This window comes from Sorex araneus, chromosome 4, assembly GCF_027595985.1.
Source record: "Sorex araneus isolate mSorAra2 chromosome 4, mSorAra2.pri, whole genome shotgun sequence".
NCBI lineage: Eukaryota > Metazoa > Chordata > Mammalia > Eulipotyphla > Soricidae > Sorex > Sorex araneus.
Window position 1 is genome coordinate 103,556,169 of NC_073305.1, and position 17,507 is coordinate 103,573,675.

The following is a 17,507-nucleotide window of genomic DNA, read 5'->3' on the forward strand; positions in this document are numbered from 1 at the left end:
TATATATATACACATACACAAAAATCACACACTACTCAATTGTTTTCCTTTAGAAAGCCACTTTTTAAAACAAAAAAATAATAGTTTGTTGTGACTGATAGATATTTTAATTCTGAAACCATGTTTAAGCTACCCCAGTTTTATAAAAAAATAACAGTAATAAAGCTTCAGGTGAAAATTAATGTGTATTAATAAAATATTTCAATATAATTCATACTTTGATTACAGTAAGAAATAAGGTAATACTTAGCTGCTTCTTAACTGCTATATTATTTGATTATTATATAATTTGATTATTATATAATTTGATTATTATATTATTTGATTATTATATTATTTGATTATTATATAATTATAATTATATAATTATTAAAATTATATTATATAATTTTAAATATTTTCACAAAAATTAAGAAACTTCATTGATGATTCTGGTCTTAAAATCTTTGAAAAATAATTCCATAAATCTTATGAGTTTATTCATTAAACAATAACTGTTGATCAATAATTATTAATACAAAGCTTTATAATATGCTGGGGAGGATAAAAATCTCACCTTTGGAAACATATACTTTAGTTAGGAAAATAACACACACAAAAGTACATTCTGATGCAAAGATAGTGACTGCAATAGAAGAAGTTGATGTGGGAAATTTAAGGAAAGTAGTGGTAAATTATGAAGGTTTGGGAGAAAATTGATCTTTTTTTTAGGGTCTGGCAGAATTAAATGTAGTATCAATTGCAAGATACTCTTTTAGGGCAAACATTTTATTAATAATATACATATAGGGGCTGGAGTGACAGCATAGCGGGTAGGGCGTTTGCCTTGAACGAGGCCAACCCGGGTTTGATTCCCAGCATCCCATATGGTCCCCTGAGCACCGCCAGGGGTGGTTCCTGAGTGCAGAGCCAGGAGTGACCCCTGTGCGTTGCAGGGTGTGACCCAAAAAGGAAAAAAAATAAAATAAAATAATATATAGAATCAAGCATGAGCAACTTGCAAGCTGTCAAAAACAGAACTCCATTTCAACATCATTCCAGTTGTAGTGAAATGACAGACTGAGCATGAGTTACTAGGGAGAGTCTCCACAAAAGGCTCTTAGGGATGTAAAAAGGGGGTGAAGTTGGCTGGAGCGACAGTACAGCAAACAGGGCATTTGCCTTGCAGGCAGCTGGGTTTGGTCTTCCCATATGGTTCTCTGAGCACTGCCAGGAGTGACTCCTGAGTACAGAGCCAGGAGAAACCAATAAGCATTGCTAGGTGTGGCCCAGAAACCAAAACAAACAAACAAATAAATAAATAGGTAATGGGGCTCAAGATTTAACCAAAAATCAGGAGTCATTTGCTGGATTATAAAAACTGAAGAGTAAAATTTCTGGCTTAAGGTGGTGTGTCTTATCAGTCACTTTTGAGGAAAAGTGAGAAGAGATACATGGTGAGATACAATCTTGTATCTCAGAATAAATACAAAGACACAAAACATCTGTTAAGTGGTAGCAGAAGTGATAAGAAACTTCAAGATTTCAGGAGTTTGGGGGACAGAGGGGATCACAAGGGTCAATGTACTTGCCTTGTATATGGCCAATCCTGTTCAATGCTCAGCATGAGACCCTCCAAAACATGATCAAGTGTGACTGAAAAATCACCTCAGGGCCCTACTCAGAGCCAATTCTGGCCCTCTTGGCCAAGAATTTCTGGGAAAGCCTCCTGAGGACACTTGGAAACTCCCTACTCCACCATCAAAGAAAAAATAAAATTGCTCAGGAGTAAATACAGAACCCAGAAGCATAATACCAAGTAATTCTGAACATTGTTTAGCTGAGGGATACATAGACTAAGGAAGAGATTCTTAGTAAGAAAATAAAAATGTCACAGAAGTCATGTGTTAAGGATGAAGAGGGATGAAAAATGCCAAACTCTCAATGGGGCAAAAGTTAATTTGATTTGGTCAAAAAGAAAAAAAAAAGAAAAAGTGTTGAAATTGTTTTGATGACTGCCATTTTTTTCTATAATTTGTTATACTTTAAAAAATTTCCATATCCTTTGTTCCTTAAAAGAGTACCTGCCAAGTGACCATTAAAATTCCCATTTTACTGACAAGGGAATAATAGTTTTAAAAGTTTTAAAACGAAGGATCACATTGATGCGACAGTACAGGAGATAAGGTGCTTCCTTGTCAGGTGGCCAACCAGGGTTCAATTCTGGCACTATATAGAGTCCCGAGAGGAGTGACCCTCTCTCTGAACACAGAGCCAGGAATAGTCCATGAGCACTGCTGGGTGTGGAAAAAAAAAATCTCAGGATAGTTTATATACACACAAAAGCCAGGTGAGTCAGTTTCAAAACTCATACTCCTTGTGAATCTTTCAGACAGATACCAGTAAAGAGAGTTAAAGGCTGTTTGGTGAAGAGGAAATAAATATTAACTATTCTTTTACAAGCTTTGTTGTGTGCAGGAAAACAACACAACACAAAGTTTTTAGACCACTGATTCACTTGCCCCTTTTCCAACTTTGGAGGTCCTTGAAACAAAATAGCATGTCATTCTTGAGACACAATCTTCTTCCACATTACTTTACATCGAAAAGCTTCTAAAGTAGAGAAAAGCACCAATACATAGAGAAAAGCAACCAAACTGAAATACATAACTGGTCCATCAAGGTTTTTAAAAAGTCACAGAATCGGGGGTAAGGTGCCACCAACAGGTCAACCTGTACCTGCAGGGCGACTGCATCAGAAGCCTGATGGTGCTTTCAGGCTCCCTAACACCCCAAAATTGCTGCTGTGTCTTTACCCAATGGCCAAAAGTTAGGTATATGGGAGCCATGCCCCCAAACCCCAAACCACCTCTGGCTCAGCTATACAAGCTCATTAATTGGTCTTATTTCAGAAATCCATAGATAAATATCGAAAGAGACCAAAAGCCACGGTTAATCTTGGACTCGCACATGGCTGAACAGACTGGGGTAAATTGGAGACAGGGGCAGGATGGCCTGTGCCTGCCCAAGCAGAGCCCCCAGCAGCCACTTGCTTCCACAATCCCAAAATCGCCACCGTACCTGCGGCCTGACTCCACCACCTCACCAAGATATAATCTGCTGAAAATCTGGGTATGCAGGTTTTGTGACTGAAATCTCCAGGCTTTCACGGAGTTGGGGTGCACTACCTCCCACCCACTTCCCAGTCAGTATACAAGGAAGCACTGGCAGTCACCCCCACAAACCAACTTCAGCGCCACCCTATAAGCTCTTATTACTGGCTTTGCTTCAGAGACCCATAAATAAATCTCGAAAGAGATAAAAAGCCAGTGACACAGCAGCAAGTCTCAGAAGACACCACCAGTGCTGGAGATCTTTCCGGGCCCCATACCAAGCCAATTTCACCAGGGCACCCCAGACAGAGCAGGTGCACTCTCCCTACTTCAGATGGAATCCTGGCAACCAAGAGCTTCTACAAGCAAGCAGGTATGTGGGTTCCAGGACTAAGTCTCCATGCTGCATGGCGGCAGAGGCACCAGGCTGTCACTCGCTGGCTCCCTACCAGCTTCCTGCCACACCGTCACACCGACAATGTGCCTCCAGATGCCATCCTAGGGCACCAACAGCCCTAGTCCAGAGACGCCCAGCTGAATCCCAAAATGGCCTAGAGAAATGTCTCCAGAACCCAATAATTTACAATCTAGGATTCCAGAAGTGTGCGGCCAAGGCACCCATGATATTCAAGATGAACAATGGACAATAAATGATCTAGCATCTGCCCCTGGAAGGCAGGCTTGAATAGTGGTGGGAAAATTTGAGCAAAACATAATGCCCAAAAGTGGAGGGAGAGAGAGAGAGAGAGAGTATTGGGGAAACTGACTGCCATGGAGGCAGGGTGAGGACTGGGATGGGAGGTGGAGGTGGGATATACTGAGACACTAGTGGTGGAAAGTGTGCACTGGTGGAGGGATGGGTGTTTGATTATTGAATCTCAAACATGAAAGCTTTGTAACTATCTCATGATGATTCAATAATAAAAAAAAAATTTTTTAAAGTAACATGGAGTTCATGCCCAATTCAATCAGCTTAATCAATGGCTGAATCAATAGCAGTACTCTTACATTTAAAAAAAATTGTAGGTGTTTCAGTGTGTTTTTCTAGTTTAAAACAATAAAACTGCCCCCATAGAGTCTCTCTTCTCCTTCACACTCCAGTATAATAAAAGGAATTGAAAGTTCTGAGGTACTGTTAAGACAAATCATCTTAGATGAATCTCATAGATCTTACACTGAGTAAAAAGAGTTTCAAAAAGTTACATACACTCTGATTCCATTTATGACAGAAGTTGAAAAATTGTAAGAGGTTTACAGAAGTCTTGTGTTAAAAATGACATGTTTCAGCCAGGGAGATAATAGTATAGGAGGAACTTCTCTTCCTTCCTTGTATAAAGCCATCCTTGGTTTGATCCTTGGCAGTATATACATTCCCCCAGCACTGCCAGAGGTCACTCCTGAGCACAAAATCAGGAACCGCTTGAGTACAACTGGGTGTGATCAAAACTCAGCTCCAAAAAAGAAAATTACAGGACAATACCCCTGATGAATAATACTCCTAATGCAAAGATCCTCAGCAAAATATTAGCAAATAGAATCCAACGTCTCATCAAAAATATCACAGCATGACCAAGTGGGTTTCATCCTGGAGATGCAAAAATGATTTAATATTCATAAGTCAATCAATGTAATTCATCATACAATAAAAGTTAAAAACCATATGATCATATTATAGATGCAGAGAAAGCATTTGACAAGATCCAGCACTCGTTTATAATGAAAACTCTCAACAAAATGGGAATTGAAAGAACTTTCCTCAATATAGTCAAAGCCATCTACCACAAGCCCAGAGCAAGCATTATTCTCAATGGGGAGAAACTAAAAGCCTCCCCTTTAAGATCAGGGACAAGACAAGAATGCCCACTCTCACCACTTCTATTCAATATAGTACTGGAGATACTTACCATAGCAGTTAGGAAGAAAAAGATATTAAGAGCATGCAGATATGAAAGGAAGAAGTCAAGGTCTCAGTGTTTGCAGATAACATGATAAAATACTTAAGAGAACCCTAAAGCCTGTAGCAAACAACAACAACAACAAAACTCTTAAAAACAGATTTGTATAGTAGAGTGGCAAGTTACAAAATCAATACACAAGTCCATGGTGTTCCTATATATAAACAACAAAAGAGAATAAAGTGATATAAAAAAAAAAACCCCATTTGCAACCGTGTCTCAAATAATCAAGTACCTTGGAATCGGCTTAACTGAGGAGGTAAAAAACCTGTATGAAAAAAACTACAAAATGCTGCTTCAACAAATGAAAGAAGACATAAGGAAACGGAGACACATCCCCTCCCCGCTCATGGAGGGAGAATTAACATTGTAAAAATGGCAATACTCCCCAAAGCATTACACAGATTCAATGAGGTCACTATAAAAATGTCCATGATATTTTTCAGACACTGCTCAAACACTCCTGAAATTCCAATGGAACAATAAAACCCCACTGTTGGTTAACACTGGGGTGTCTTTGATGCTCCCACAAGGAGCTTAGGTCTATTGAGCCACTCCTACAACAGTGCAACTGAGGCATAAGTAATAATCCTATATTGATTTTCTCTTTCCTTTATGTCATTTGTATGGTTTATTTAGCAATGCCTTTTTTGTATAGATAAAAATTGATTTTGTCTAGATAAAAAAGTTAATTGACTCCAAAATAATATTTGCTCCATGGCATCCATATTTACTTAAGCCTCAGTTGCCCTCAGTTCCTAGCACTCCAAGCAGGGTCCTTACGAGGGACTGATGGACCGAGGGCAAATTGTGAGTTACCCTGGCACCGAAATGGGCCAGGCCAAGTGCCATAATACTTAACTCTAAGGTAAAGGCACGGTCATGGACTAACTATGTCATGACCCAAAAGAGGTAACTAAATAAGGACCCTGCTGGGGTTAGTAAGACTAATCCGGCCTGAGGACTGTGGTCTGGAATATATAGTGAGATGTCCCCAGGAAGAACCAAACTTTAAGCTTGATATATCTCTTACTATGCTCATGCAAAATGGCATAGCTAGAAATATTATAAGAAGTAATACTATGTCACCTTCGCAACAGCCCACCATTCTTATTTCTTATCTATTGTTTCTTGTAGAGTTGTGAAAACTCACACCCTATGAATAGCAAAAGCAATCCTTGGGAAAAAGATGATGGCAGGCATCATCTTCCCCAACTTTAAATTGCATTATAAAGTGGTGGTAATTAAAACAGCATGGTATTGGAATAAAAACAGGCCCTAAGACCAATGAAATAGGAATGAATATTCTGACACACACCTTCAAATATATGATCATTTAATATTTGATAAGGGAGCAAGAAATGCTAAGTAGAGCAAGGAAAGCTTATTTAACAAGTGGCACTGGCAAAACTGGACAGCTACATAAAAAAGATCAGGCCTCCATCTAGGGCCATGCACAAAAGTCAGAACAAAATGAATTAAAGACCTCAACATCAGACCTGAATCCGTAAGGTACCTGAATCCATAAAGTACGTGGAAGAAAATGTAGGCAAAACCCTCCACAATATTGAAGCTAACACTATCTTCAAAGATGAAATACCACTGATCAAGCAAGTGGAAGCAAAGATAAACAAACAGGACTACTACATTAAACTAAGAACCTTCTGCACCTCAAAAGGAACAGTGACCAAGATACAATGACAGCCTAAGGAATGAGAAAGGTTATTCATCTAAAACCCTTCTGAAAAGGGGTCAGTATCAAAGACATACAAAGCACTGGTTGAGCTTTACAAGAAAAAAAGCATCCAACACCATCAAAAAATGGGGAGAAAGGAACAGAAACGTTCTCAAAGAAATTCAAATGGCCAAAAGTCACATGAAAAATGCTCTTCATAACTAACCATCAGGGAGATGTAAATCAAAGTTATAATGAGATTATCATCTCACACCAGAGACTGGCACAAATCCAAAAGAATAAGAGCAACCAGTACACGCGTGGATGTGGAGAGAAAGGGACTCTCCTTTAATTGTTGGTGGGAATGCTACTTGTTCAGCATTTTTGAAAAACAATATGAGCATTTCTCAAAAATATTAGAAATTGAGCTCCCATTTGACCCAGCTTCTGGGTAGCCCAAAAATACACAGCAGAAAGATGATCTGCATCCCTATGTTCAATGCAGCACTATTCACTGTTTCCAGCAAGAATCTGGAAACAACCTGAGTGTCCAAGAACAGATGATCGAATAAAGAAACTATGGCACATCTACACAATGGAATAGTACTCAGCTACTAGAAAAAATGAAGTCATGGAGTTTGCCTATAAATAGATGGTCTTGTAGAATATCACGCTGAGTGAAATGAATCAGAGGGACAGAAATGGAATGACTGCATTCACTTGTGATATATATATATATATATATATATATACACATACACACATACACACACACAGTGATACACACACACACACACACACACACACACACACACACACACACACATCGAAGCCCTAGCCAAACAGGGCCTTCAAACTCAGTACATTCACCACCAGGATCTCACCATTCTACTAGGAAGTGATCATCAAACATAAAGAGAGAGGTTCGGCAGGGAGACACCATTTCACTGAAACTCTTCAGTGCCACTCTCGAGAATGTCATTCTACGACTGGAATGGGAAGGAACGGGACTGAAGATACACAGTCAGCAACTATACCACCTCCGCTTCGCTGATAACATTGTTCTAATAACTCCAAACATTACACAAGCAGAACGAACGTCGGTTGACTTTGACCTTAAGTGTGGAAAGGTCAGACTGCAGCTGAATCTCACAAAGACAATGTTCACGAGAAACAAACTAGTTCCTGACATTCCATTTGCTCTCAATGGAACGAACATCTCCAAATGCAGCAGTTTTGCATACCTGGGTCGGGAACTCAACATGATGACAAACAACCTGGCACCTGAGCTGCGCAGGAGGAAGAGAGTGGTGTGTAACGCCTTCAAGAGAGTCTAAGAAGTTAAGACATGAAGAACCTCTGGCTCCAGGCACATCTTTTCGACTTCACCGTTCTTCCTGCATTAATATACACCTCAGAAACCTAGACTCTATGCAAACAGGATGAGAACGCTATTCGATTCCCAAAGAGGAATCGAAAAAGCTATGCTTGGAGTATGACGTTTTACTCATGTGAGAGAAGGAATCTGGAGTTCCAACCTTTATCGACTATAGAAGATCAGGGATGCTGCCTCATTTGTCAAGGCGTCGAAAATCAGATGGGCCAGACACGTAATGCAATGTGGAGACTAGAGATGGACTAGAGCCATTACTGAATGGATTCCACAGAACGTCAAAAGAATGCCTGGCCGCCCACCTACAAGATGGTCAGACTTCTTCGTCAAGACCCTGAACAGTTTTATGCTCTGTTTTCCTGCAGCGAGCAGACGCCATTGGGCTCCATTAGCATGCTACAGGGATGAATGAAGACATTACTGGTTCCCCCTCAAGCAAATCAATGAGCAATGGGATGACAAGTGATATGAGTGATATATATATATATTTATATATCAATCACTACTATATATATATACATACACACACACACACACACATAACGGAAATGATTGTGCTGGACAAGAACTGAGTGTAAAAAGTATGTAAAGGGATATACCAGATAACCTTTCATGCCCAAACTGGGAGAAAGTGCCTGCCAGAGAGGAAGGCTGTGGGGGGTGATGGGAGGAAATCTAGGAACACTGGTGCTGGGAAGTGTACACTGATGGAGTGATGGGTGTTAGAACTCTGTATGACTGAACCTCATCATGAACAGCTTTGTAAAGATCTATCTCAGTGATTTAATAATAAAATCTTATATAAAAAAACAAACAAACCAAGAACTGAGCTCCAAATGCCAAGAAAACTAACAATTACAGAAAAAAAAATAATGAAAAATACCTCTGGCTGGACTACCTCAGGAAGGAGCTCCACAGAGAACCTAATCTGCCAAAAAATTCGGACACACGGGTCTTTGTGGCTGAAATATCCAGGCCTTCTCAGAGTCTGGGTGGGTGGCCTCCCCTCCACCTCCTTGTATTTCTGAAAGATCCAGCAGTCAATGTTGCCACGTAATCTCATCTTCTGGCCTTCTTCCAGATTCATAAATAAATCCCAAAAAAGATCAGATAGCTGCAAAAATTTTTTGGACACCTGTTTCAGGCTAAGACCTCTGTGGTGATCTTGGGGGGTGGGGGGGAAATAGCCAGCTTCCATCCTAGCAAAGCCCTGGAAACTACTCCCATAACCCAAAGCCACCGCCAGGCTTCCAGCTGAACTGCCCAGTTAAATATTCTGATTTTTCCAAAGCATGTGGCCGCACAGTATCTCCAAGCTTTACAACACTGACATCCCAGTAAGAGCACTCCAGATTGGATGGAATATTAACGCAGAAGCCAACCAATCTCAACTAACAAAAACTTTAATACAGAAGCCTTCACTTCTGTGTTAACTGCCAGGAGTGGCCCCCCAAAAAAATAAAAATGAAAAAGGAGAGAAACTATGGTTACTAATCATAAGGTCTCTATGGAGTAAATAGATTAAATACAGGGTACATAGGAAACTACATATTATGTTAATATATTTTACAGATATATTAAAAAGCAATAGTTATCATGATGATTTGATTTTAAACATATTTAAATTTCAAATGACATTAAAAGCAAAGTGATCTTTACATTTTCTGAATGAGACATAAACTAAAAAGAGGCTCTTAAACAATTTACTGACCATCCAACTCAGCAACAAACATATGTATACATCAAAACAATTCTTAAAAATAGTAACATTTACTTATTGACTCCATCTTCCCCTCAAGTTAACCAGGTTAACATAGAACAAAACTTAAAGTTTAATCAACAAAATACTGTAACAGGGCCAAAAAAAGATAGTACAGGAAATAATACGCCTTCTGTGCACTTGGCTAATCCTGGTTCAATTCCCAGGAACCCATATGGTTCCCCTAGTCCGGAGCACAGAGTCCGTAGTAGCTCCTTAGCACCACTAGTGTGCCACCCCCCCTCCCCACCCCCAAATTCCTGTACAAGCAATGTTTCCATGAAGTCAGAAGAAAGCAGGTTTAATAGCATTCGTTAATCTTGTTGTCTTCTTTGCAGCTCTAGTTTTTTTACTTTTTATGTGCCATACCCACCTTATTATTGTAAGAACAATATCCTTGTAAGAACAAATACTTCTCAGTAACATATGTCTTGAAGTTAATGCTGTCAGAGTGATTACACATAACAACCAAATCTAGTTATGGAGGGGCCAAGGAGAGGCACAGAGTACAAGATGGTACAACATGCTTTGTATTATAGGGTCCCAGGTTCAATCCCTGGCACCACAAGGTTCCCGAAATACCTTTGAGAGCAACCACCAACCACTAAGCAGAGTAGTCCTCTGTCCCCTCAGTACCAATAGGTGTGACCAAATAAACAAATAAGATCTAGTCATGAAGTAATGAAGATGTTAAAATCTGAACTCACTGATCCTGGGCAGTATTTGGTGCTTAACATCAGCAACAACACTCAAGAGTTTTTTAGTAAGACACTTGAACAGGGCCAAGTTAATTTTGTTCATTTTTATTATACAGAGCATACTAACAGAAAGTTATCTTGTGTATAATCAAGGTGACAAATAAACAATTACTAGTCAATAAACAATATTCACTTGACTTTCCTCTTGGTCAAAAATTCTCTCTTAGGTAGTACTGTTATTTTTTAATTCTTTAAACCAATTTTAACTGCTTTAGGATTTCAATGACATTTCTCAGAAAGAAAACTTATTTATTAAATAATTCCTTCAACTGGGAAACTTCATGTATCAAAACACTTTCCGCTAGTTAATGCACTTTTCATTGTCTTCTATTTAACTTAGTTGTCTTATAATACAATATGATTTTTTAAGTGACTAAGAAGTCAATGTCTCTAAAAGAAGAGCATAAATAAAGATTAAAAGGATAGTTTCCCCTCTTCCCATACTTCAGAGGCCACATAAATGTTCGGTAGTCTTCATATTCAGCAATAGACTTCCTCAGAGCTCAAATGGCAGGAAACAGGAAGGAACTTAAGGTCATCGTGTACTTGAAAAAGACAAAACTCCACACATTTAAGATTCCATCTCCAGCACAGATGAGAACGTGTTAGTAAATCTCTCCAACTTTTCTTTAATGGCACCGTTAGTCCCCCAGTTACAAAAAGAAATGCAAGATAATAGTCATCCTTAATAGCATTACTCAATCTGAAAAGACTGGCAGAAATTCTCTCTCCCAGTGATGTATTCAGAAAATAAACTGCCATGTGCAAGAGAATCAATATCAAAATAAACATTTTGAAAGACTGACAAAACAGTATTTCTATGCACTCAGAAATTTCAAAATAATCATGTACTAGTTACCTCATACTACAAGTTCTTTTAACTGAATTTCGGGTTACACAAAATGCAAGAAGTGTGGCACATTTCTACAATTAACTGTTAACATTATTTTTTGTTTTTGTTTTTTTAAAAAAAGTATGTACTTATCAAAATTAATACATTACCCAGACCTTTTGATTTAAAATATAACTCAAGAAACCATTACATTCTCTAAACAAGCATTTTTCTCTATAAATGTGAGTTAGTTTAAAAAAAGCAATTTCAGTGCAATTAAGCCACCTCTGATTAAAACATACATTTTTATGGATGTGAAAAAAATAAGTTTACATTCAAGAATAAGATGTCACACAAATTAGAGCATTTATTAAGGAATATTAAAATTCCAGTAAATAGAAAATAACATCAACCATATATATTATAGTTTATCATGTACATATTCCAAAACCACCAGAATTTATTTAGAAAATTTAAATAACTTATTTTTTAAAGTATGTCTTAGGAAAAATTAACCAAAACTGGTGCCTTAAATTAAAAAAAATGTGCATACATATCTAAAATTGATCTCTATGCAAATTTTGAACAAAACAGAGAAATAAAGTTTATTGTTTCCAAATTTTCTATAATATTAGTACTTAAGTCAAAATACTTACCTGCAAAATTAAAAAGTGTGAGGTATTTCCAATTCTGAAGCAAATTTCTGAATGCTAAATACCACAAGAATGAAAACAGTCTCCTTTAAATATTTTCATCTGGTTTACAATTAGGCAAAATATGAAGGTCTGCCAAAAAATTTTCCCATCTCAGCTATATCCTCACATCCCATATGAAGTGTAAACTTCAAGGGAAATTCGTACATGTAAAAATGTATCAAGTGAGTCAGGGTTCCCGGCTGTATCTTATTAACCAAACAGAAAAAGGAATTTTAAATTCTCCTACCTGAGAACTACCTGACATAGCATTATTTCCTATGCTAGACAATGAAGCATCCTTTGAAATCAAAGCTATGCTTGACAACTATACTGCATTAAATTGAATACATAAACCACCTCAACAAAGGTGTTAACTTTAAGCCTTTACACACAACACATGAAAATGATGAAGTGTTTTATTTAGATTTGGTCTTCTTCATCTTTTCATAACTCTAAATCCTGAAAGATTAGCAAATCATTATACTCATACATTTTGTAATCCCTTTCTTCACACAACAGGCACACATATACATCATATGTCAATATAATAATATCACATAGCATAAACATTTAAGCAGTAAATGCATTTCACATGAGAGGCTCTATGCATCATAGAACCTGTCCAACAAAAAAAGCACACATTAGAATGCCATTTTAGCAGTTACAATGTTGATATGCTCAATATATCTAATTTGCTTTATACCCGTCATATATTTTCTTAAGTCATCCACAAAGAAGAACAGAACACAGACTGTTTAAAAAAAAAGTTATGTGCCAACTTCAAAAATGACATACTAACCAGACATCAGCATTTGAAAGCTAGGTTGAATAGGACTGGCCTTGATGCACATGCAGTACATTTGTTTTCAGAATAAAAAACTAAATGGTAATGTCAGCAGTATTACCACTGTTTCTATACTTATGATTAATTACTAGCAGTACAACTCCCAGAAGGAAGGAGATGGATCCAATAGCAATGTAAGCAATCCCTAAAAATGGATTTTTTCCTCCCATCCACGAAATTGTGCTCAAGATCATCCGTTTTCGTCCATCAAAAGAATGTACAGGGTAATCTGAAGAGCGTATAGGAAGATTTTTTCATCTCAAATTATTTGATTTTAAAAATACAACATAAAAGTGTTTAGATTTAATTATTTATAATTCATGGCATAACTCTGACATACAGGCACCTCACTCAGCTATTCTAAATTATGAATTGCATATTACCTTGAAAGAACTTAGCAAATAAATGTTAGTAGCAAAAGTAAACATATATTACAAGCAACAACAAACTCAACAATTATTATCATTTCTCAGGTACTTAGGCTTTCATTTACACAGGTAGAACAAAAGGCCTAGAAACATTATGAAAAAATACATCACATGAACAGCACTGAAACCCACAGAGGAAGAAGAGGTTGATAAGACAGGAAGAAAAGGATGAAGGGACTAAAGGTCTCTGTGAGCTCAAAGGCCCTATATAGCAAGAGTGTCATTATGCAAACATGACAGGGCCCTGAGCACAAGGTCAAAAACAAGGTACTAGGGCTGGAGATACGGCTCAATGGTAAAGTCCATGCTTTGCATGTATGAGCCCTGGATTCAATCCCCGGCACTTCAACAACAAAAAAGCAAGGTTCTAACCTTGTGGCCAGAGGGATAGTACAGCGGGTAGGGCGTTTGCCTTGCATGAGGCTGACTAGGTTCCGTCCCGTCCCCAGCACTCACCTCGTCCCCTGAGAACTGCCAAGAGTGATTCCTGAGCACAGAGCCAGGAGTAAGCCCTGAACACTGCTGGGTGTGGCCCAAAAACAAAACACACAAATAAACATAAAATCCCTTTACCTTGCTATTTTGGAAGCAATAATAAAATTCCTGGTGTGACACAGGGAGATGATAGCTAAAACAGTGGATATAAAAAATGGGTTGCTAAAAAGATTTAAGTGACTGATTTCTTATACACTTCAGTATAACAGATACGCAATCTACATGGTTCAATTCAAGAATTCTGACAAGAGCTCAGGCAGAGATGACAGTACCAAGTTTTTATGTGAAAGGTATACAACCTTTTCAGTAATATCTTATGACTCCAGAGTAGTTGGGTGTCATTTATTTCTTTACCTTCTGTAATTCTCCATCACAACTGACACTATGATTACAAATGACTGGCTCAGCTCTACGAGTCTTTTAGATCAATCCTAAATTGAGGCAGAAATGATTACAAGAGCGAACTAATCCAACACTCTAAGGGACAAAGTATTAAATATACATGCTATTCTCACTCTAACACAATCTTCAGAAAGAGGTGTGTATGTTTTAGTATTTAGTTCCCACCTATTCCCAACTTTGACAATTTACCCCTGATGTCTTCCCAGCCCAAATTCCAGTTTGCAATCTGCAAAACACTCCTCATTCCTTCTACAATTTTCTCAATGCCTAGGATTCAAACTGTCAACTAATAATTCTGGGATGCTTCAAAGGTCAAGACAACAAGTTGGTATACATTCTAACTCTTATGTGATCTTATGTTAACTGTGACAAGCTGTCCTCTTTTTACTACAGCTTTCTAACAATGCTCTTCTACAACAACTAAAGTGGCTCTGACAGCCCGAAGTGCTTCTATGAGGTCCTTTAAAAAAAAAATTTGGTCATTTGGAGCCAAAGAGAGTACACAGGGTAGGGTGCTTGCCTAACTGACCTGAGTTTGATCCCTGGTACCCCATATGGTCCCCTAAGCACCGCCAGGAGTAATTTCTGAGCACGGAGCCAAGAGTAAGTTCTGAGCATTGCCAGGTATGATCATCCCTTCACACCCCCCCAAAATTTTTTTTGGTCATCTTCAGGGTATCAAGTCATCCAGCTACATATTAGGGTACCAAAACCAGGCTAAAGATCCAAAAATATTTTTATTTTGAAATTAGGTTTATTAATTTAACCATTTACTAATTTTACCATTCACTTATCCATTATAAAACTATGCCTATTTACTTATGGCTAATTTGGACTGTGAAAAAAAATTTTAAACGCAAGGACCACCAGCAAACCTTTAAAAATGCTAATACTCAAGAAACTTCCTTCATGATAATATATACACCGTGAGTTAGCCATCACAAGATGTAAGGACATTGTTTTGTAGTAAAAGAAAAAGTATCTATTTCTGTCTTGGGAAAGGACAATAATGAAGCCAATACTATGAGTCTATCTACTTGAACAAACTAGTGAAGTGAATAGCCTATGGTGGCAACTGATGCAGAGTCATGGCCTTTGGAGTCAATAGCCTGGTTCCCAACTCTGGCCTTTCTATTACCTGTGTAAACTCCAGTAAGCTACTTGAGTATTCTATAACTATAGTGTAGACATGATACCTTCTCACCATCGATTAATTAGTAGCTTTAATTAAATAATATAGCACAAAGAAAACAGTACAATGGTGACATATAATCAGCATTTAAAAGCACTAAAAACTATACCTAGGGGCTAGAGAGATATAGTACAGAGGGTAGGGTGCTTGCCTTGCATGCAACCCAAGTTCAACTCCTGGCATCCCATATGGGTTCCCCAGTCACATCACACCCTCAGAAGTAATTCCTGAGTACAGAGCTAGGAGTAACCTCTGAGCATCGCCATGTGTGGCCCCCTACAAAAAAATTAATTAAAACTATACCTAAATTATTATGAAAAAATGCAGCTGATGATAAATGCTTTGATACTATGATCATAGTATAGAATAGAATAATTATGAACAATTATGTGAGCTAACAGATACACTCACTCTTTTAATACTTAAAAATAACAATGACCCAGTACTGTTAATAACAGTGGATTAACTGCTACTCACTAGTCTTCACATTGAAGTTCAATTATACTTTTTTCTTATAAATAGATCGAGCTTTTCAATAAATCTTACACCTATATTTTTAAATAATGATACCAAATAATATTTGATATCTTATAAGAAGGAAGAAAAAGACGTTTCTGGAAGATATTAAAAGATTATTCTCACATATACACATATTTTAAAATTCAGAGAACAAAACTAAAACACAAAGTAGCATGCCACACAACTGAGATAAGGTTAGACTACACTCCTTGTTACATCTATCAGTCTGTGTACATGACAAAAAAAGGATACTGTATGTGATATTCAAATAGTATCGTCCAGCTGGTAATGTTGGATGTAAGTCACTTTTTCGCTCTATAAGACGATACAACTTACGAAATGTAGGTAATGCTGCTGTGCGCATCCAAACAATAAAATCCTCATTAATGAACCCATTGTTATCTTCATCCTTATCCAGCATATATACTGGTCTAACCCAGTTTACTGGCTTTGTTGTGCCTTAAGAGGAAGGAGATGAGAGGAGAGAAAAAGAATTACTTCTATTATGGGTTTTGCTGAAAACTTACACTACCAAAACAGAGATATGTAATAATCAGTCTAAGTATATTCTTATTTACAAAAGAATAAATACGGTTGGAGAGATAAAATTTAGTGGATAATACACTTGCTTTGCATGTGACCGATTCAGAGTCTATCTCAGGCACTCCATATGGTCCCCTGAGAAGTCCCAGAAGAGATCACTGAGCACACACTGTGCGGTTACAAAACCAGTAATAAAAAGTGTACCAAAGGAGTAAGTATATTCATATTATAAGAATGTCTTAAAATCTAGAGAAATCAGTTCTTCATATAATAATTTAACAAATAATTACAAAGATTTGACTGACCTTTCAATCAAGAGGATACTAAAAGTGGGTTATTAAGTATATGCCAAAAGAGGCAGATGACATAGTATAAAGATATAACGGCAATAAGCATTATATTGTGAAATTAAGGTGACAGAGAAACAAAACTAAAGTTGGATTTATAATTATAATAAGTAGGGTTATTTGTTTTTATTTGAGGTTTGGGAACCACACCTTCAGTACTCAGAGCCTACTCACGGCTCTGTGCTCAGGAATGCCTCTTGCAGTGATTAGGGGACTATATGTAGTGAGGATCAAACCAGGGTCACCATTGCTACATGTAAAGCAAGTGCCTTACCTCCTGTACTCTCTCTCCAGACTCCATACTAGGGATTATTTTAAAGAAATTTTGTATCAGTTTTAAGAGATCACAGTTTGAAATGCCAGAGCCTCTACCAGAGAAATAAGAATGAAACTATGTATTTATTTTAGAATTTTAGTGTTAGAACTACATTTAAAAATTTTTGTAATTTTTAAAATTTTTTGGTCACTATGCCCATACCAGGCAGTGCTAGGGTGGGAATCTCCAACAGCTGTACATGGTGCCAAGGATCAAATTCAGGAACTTGCACATACAAGGCACAAGCACCACCACTTTAGCT

General features: G+C 37.6%; 1 protein-coding gene across 1 annotated transcript in view; it reads right to left on the minus strand.

Moving 5' to 3' along the window:
• Positions 1–10,656: 10,656 nt before the first annotated feature.
• Positions 10,657–17,507, minus strand: part of TMEM30A (transmembrane protein 30A) — a 44,022-nt gene continuing 37,171 nt past the window's right edge. The window contains exons 6-7 of the mRNA XM_004605907.2: positions 16,292–16,498; positions 10,657–13,232 (exon numbers count right to left, since the gene is read on the minus strand). Of these exons, the coding sequence (XP_004605964.1) occupies positions 13,039–13,232; positions 16,292–16,498 (401 nt within the window). The 3' untranslated portion in view covers positions 10,657–13,038. The remainder of the gene's footprint in view (positions 13,233–16,291; positions 16,499–17,507) is intronic.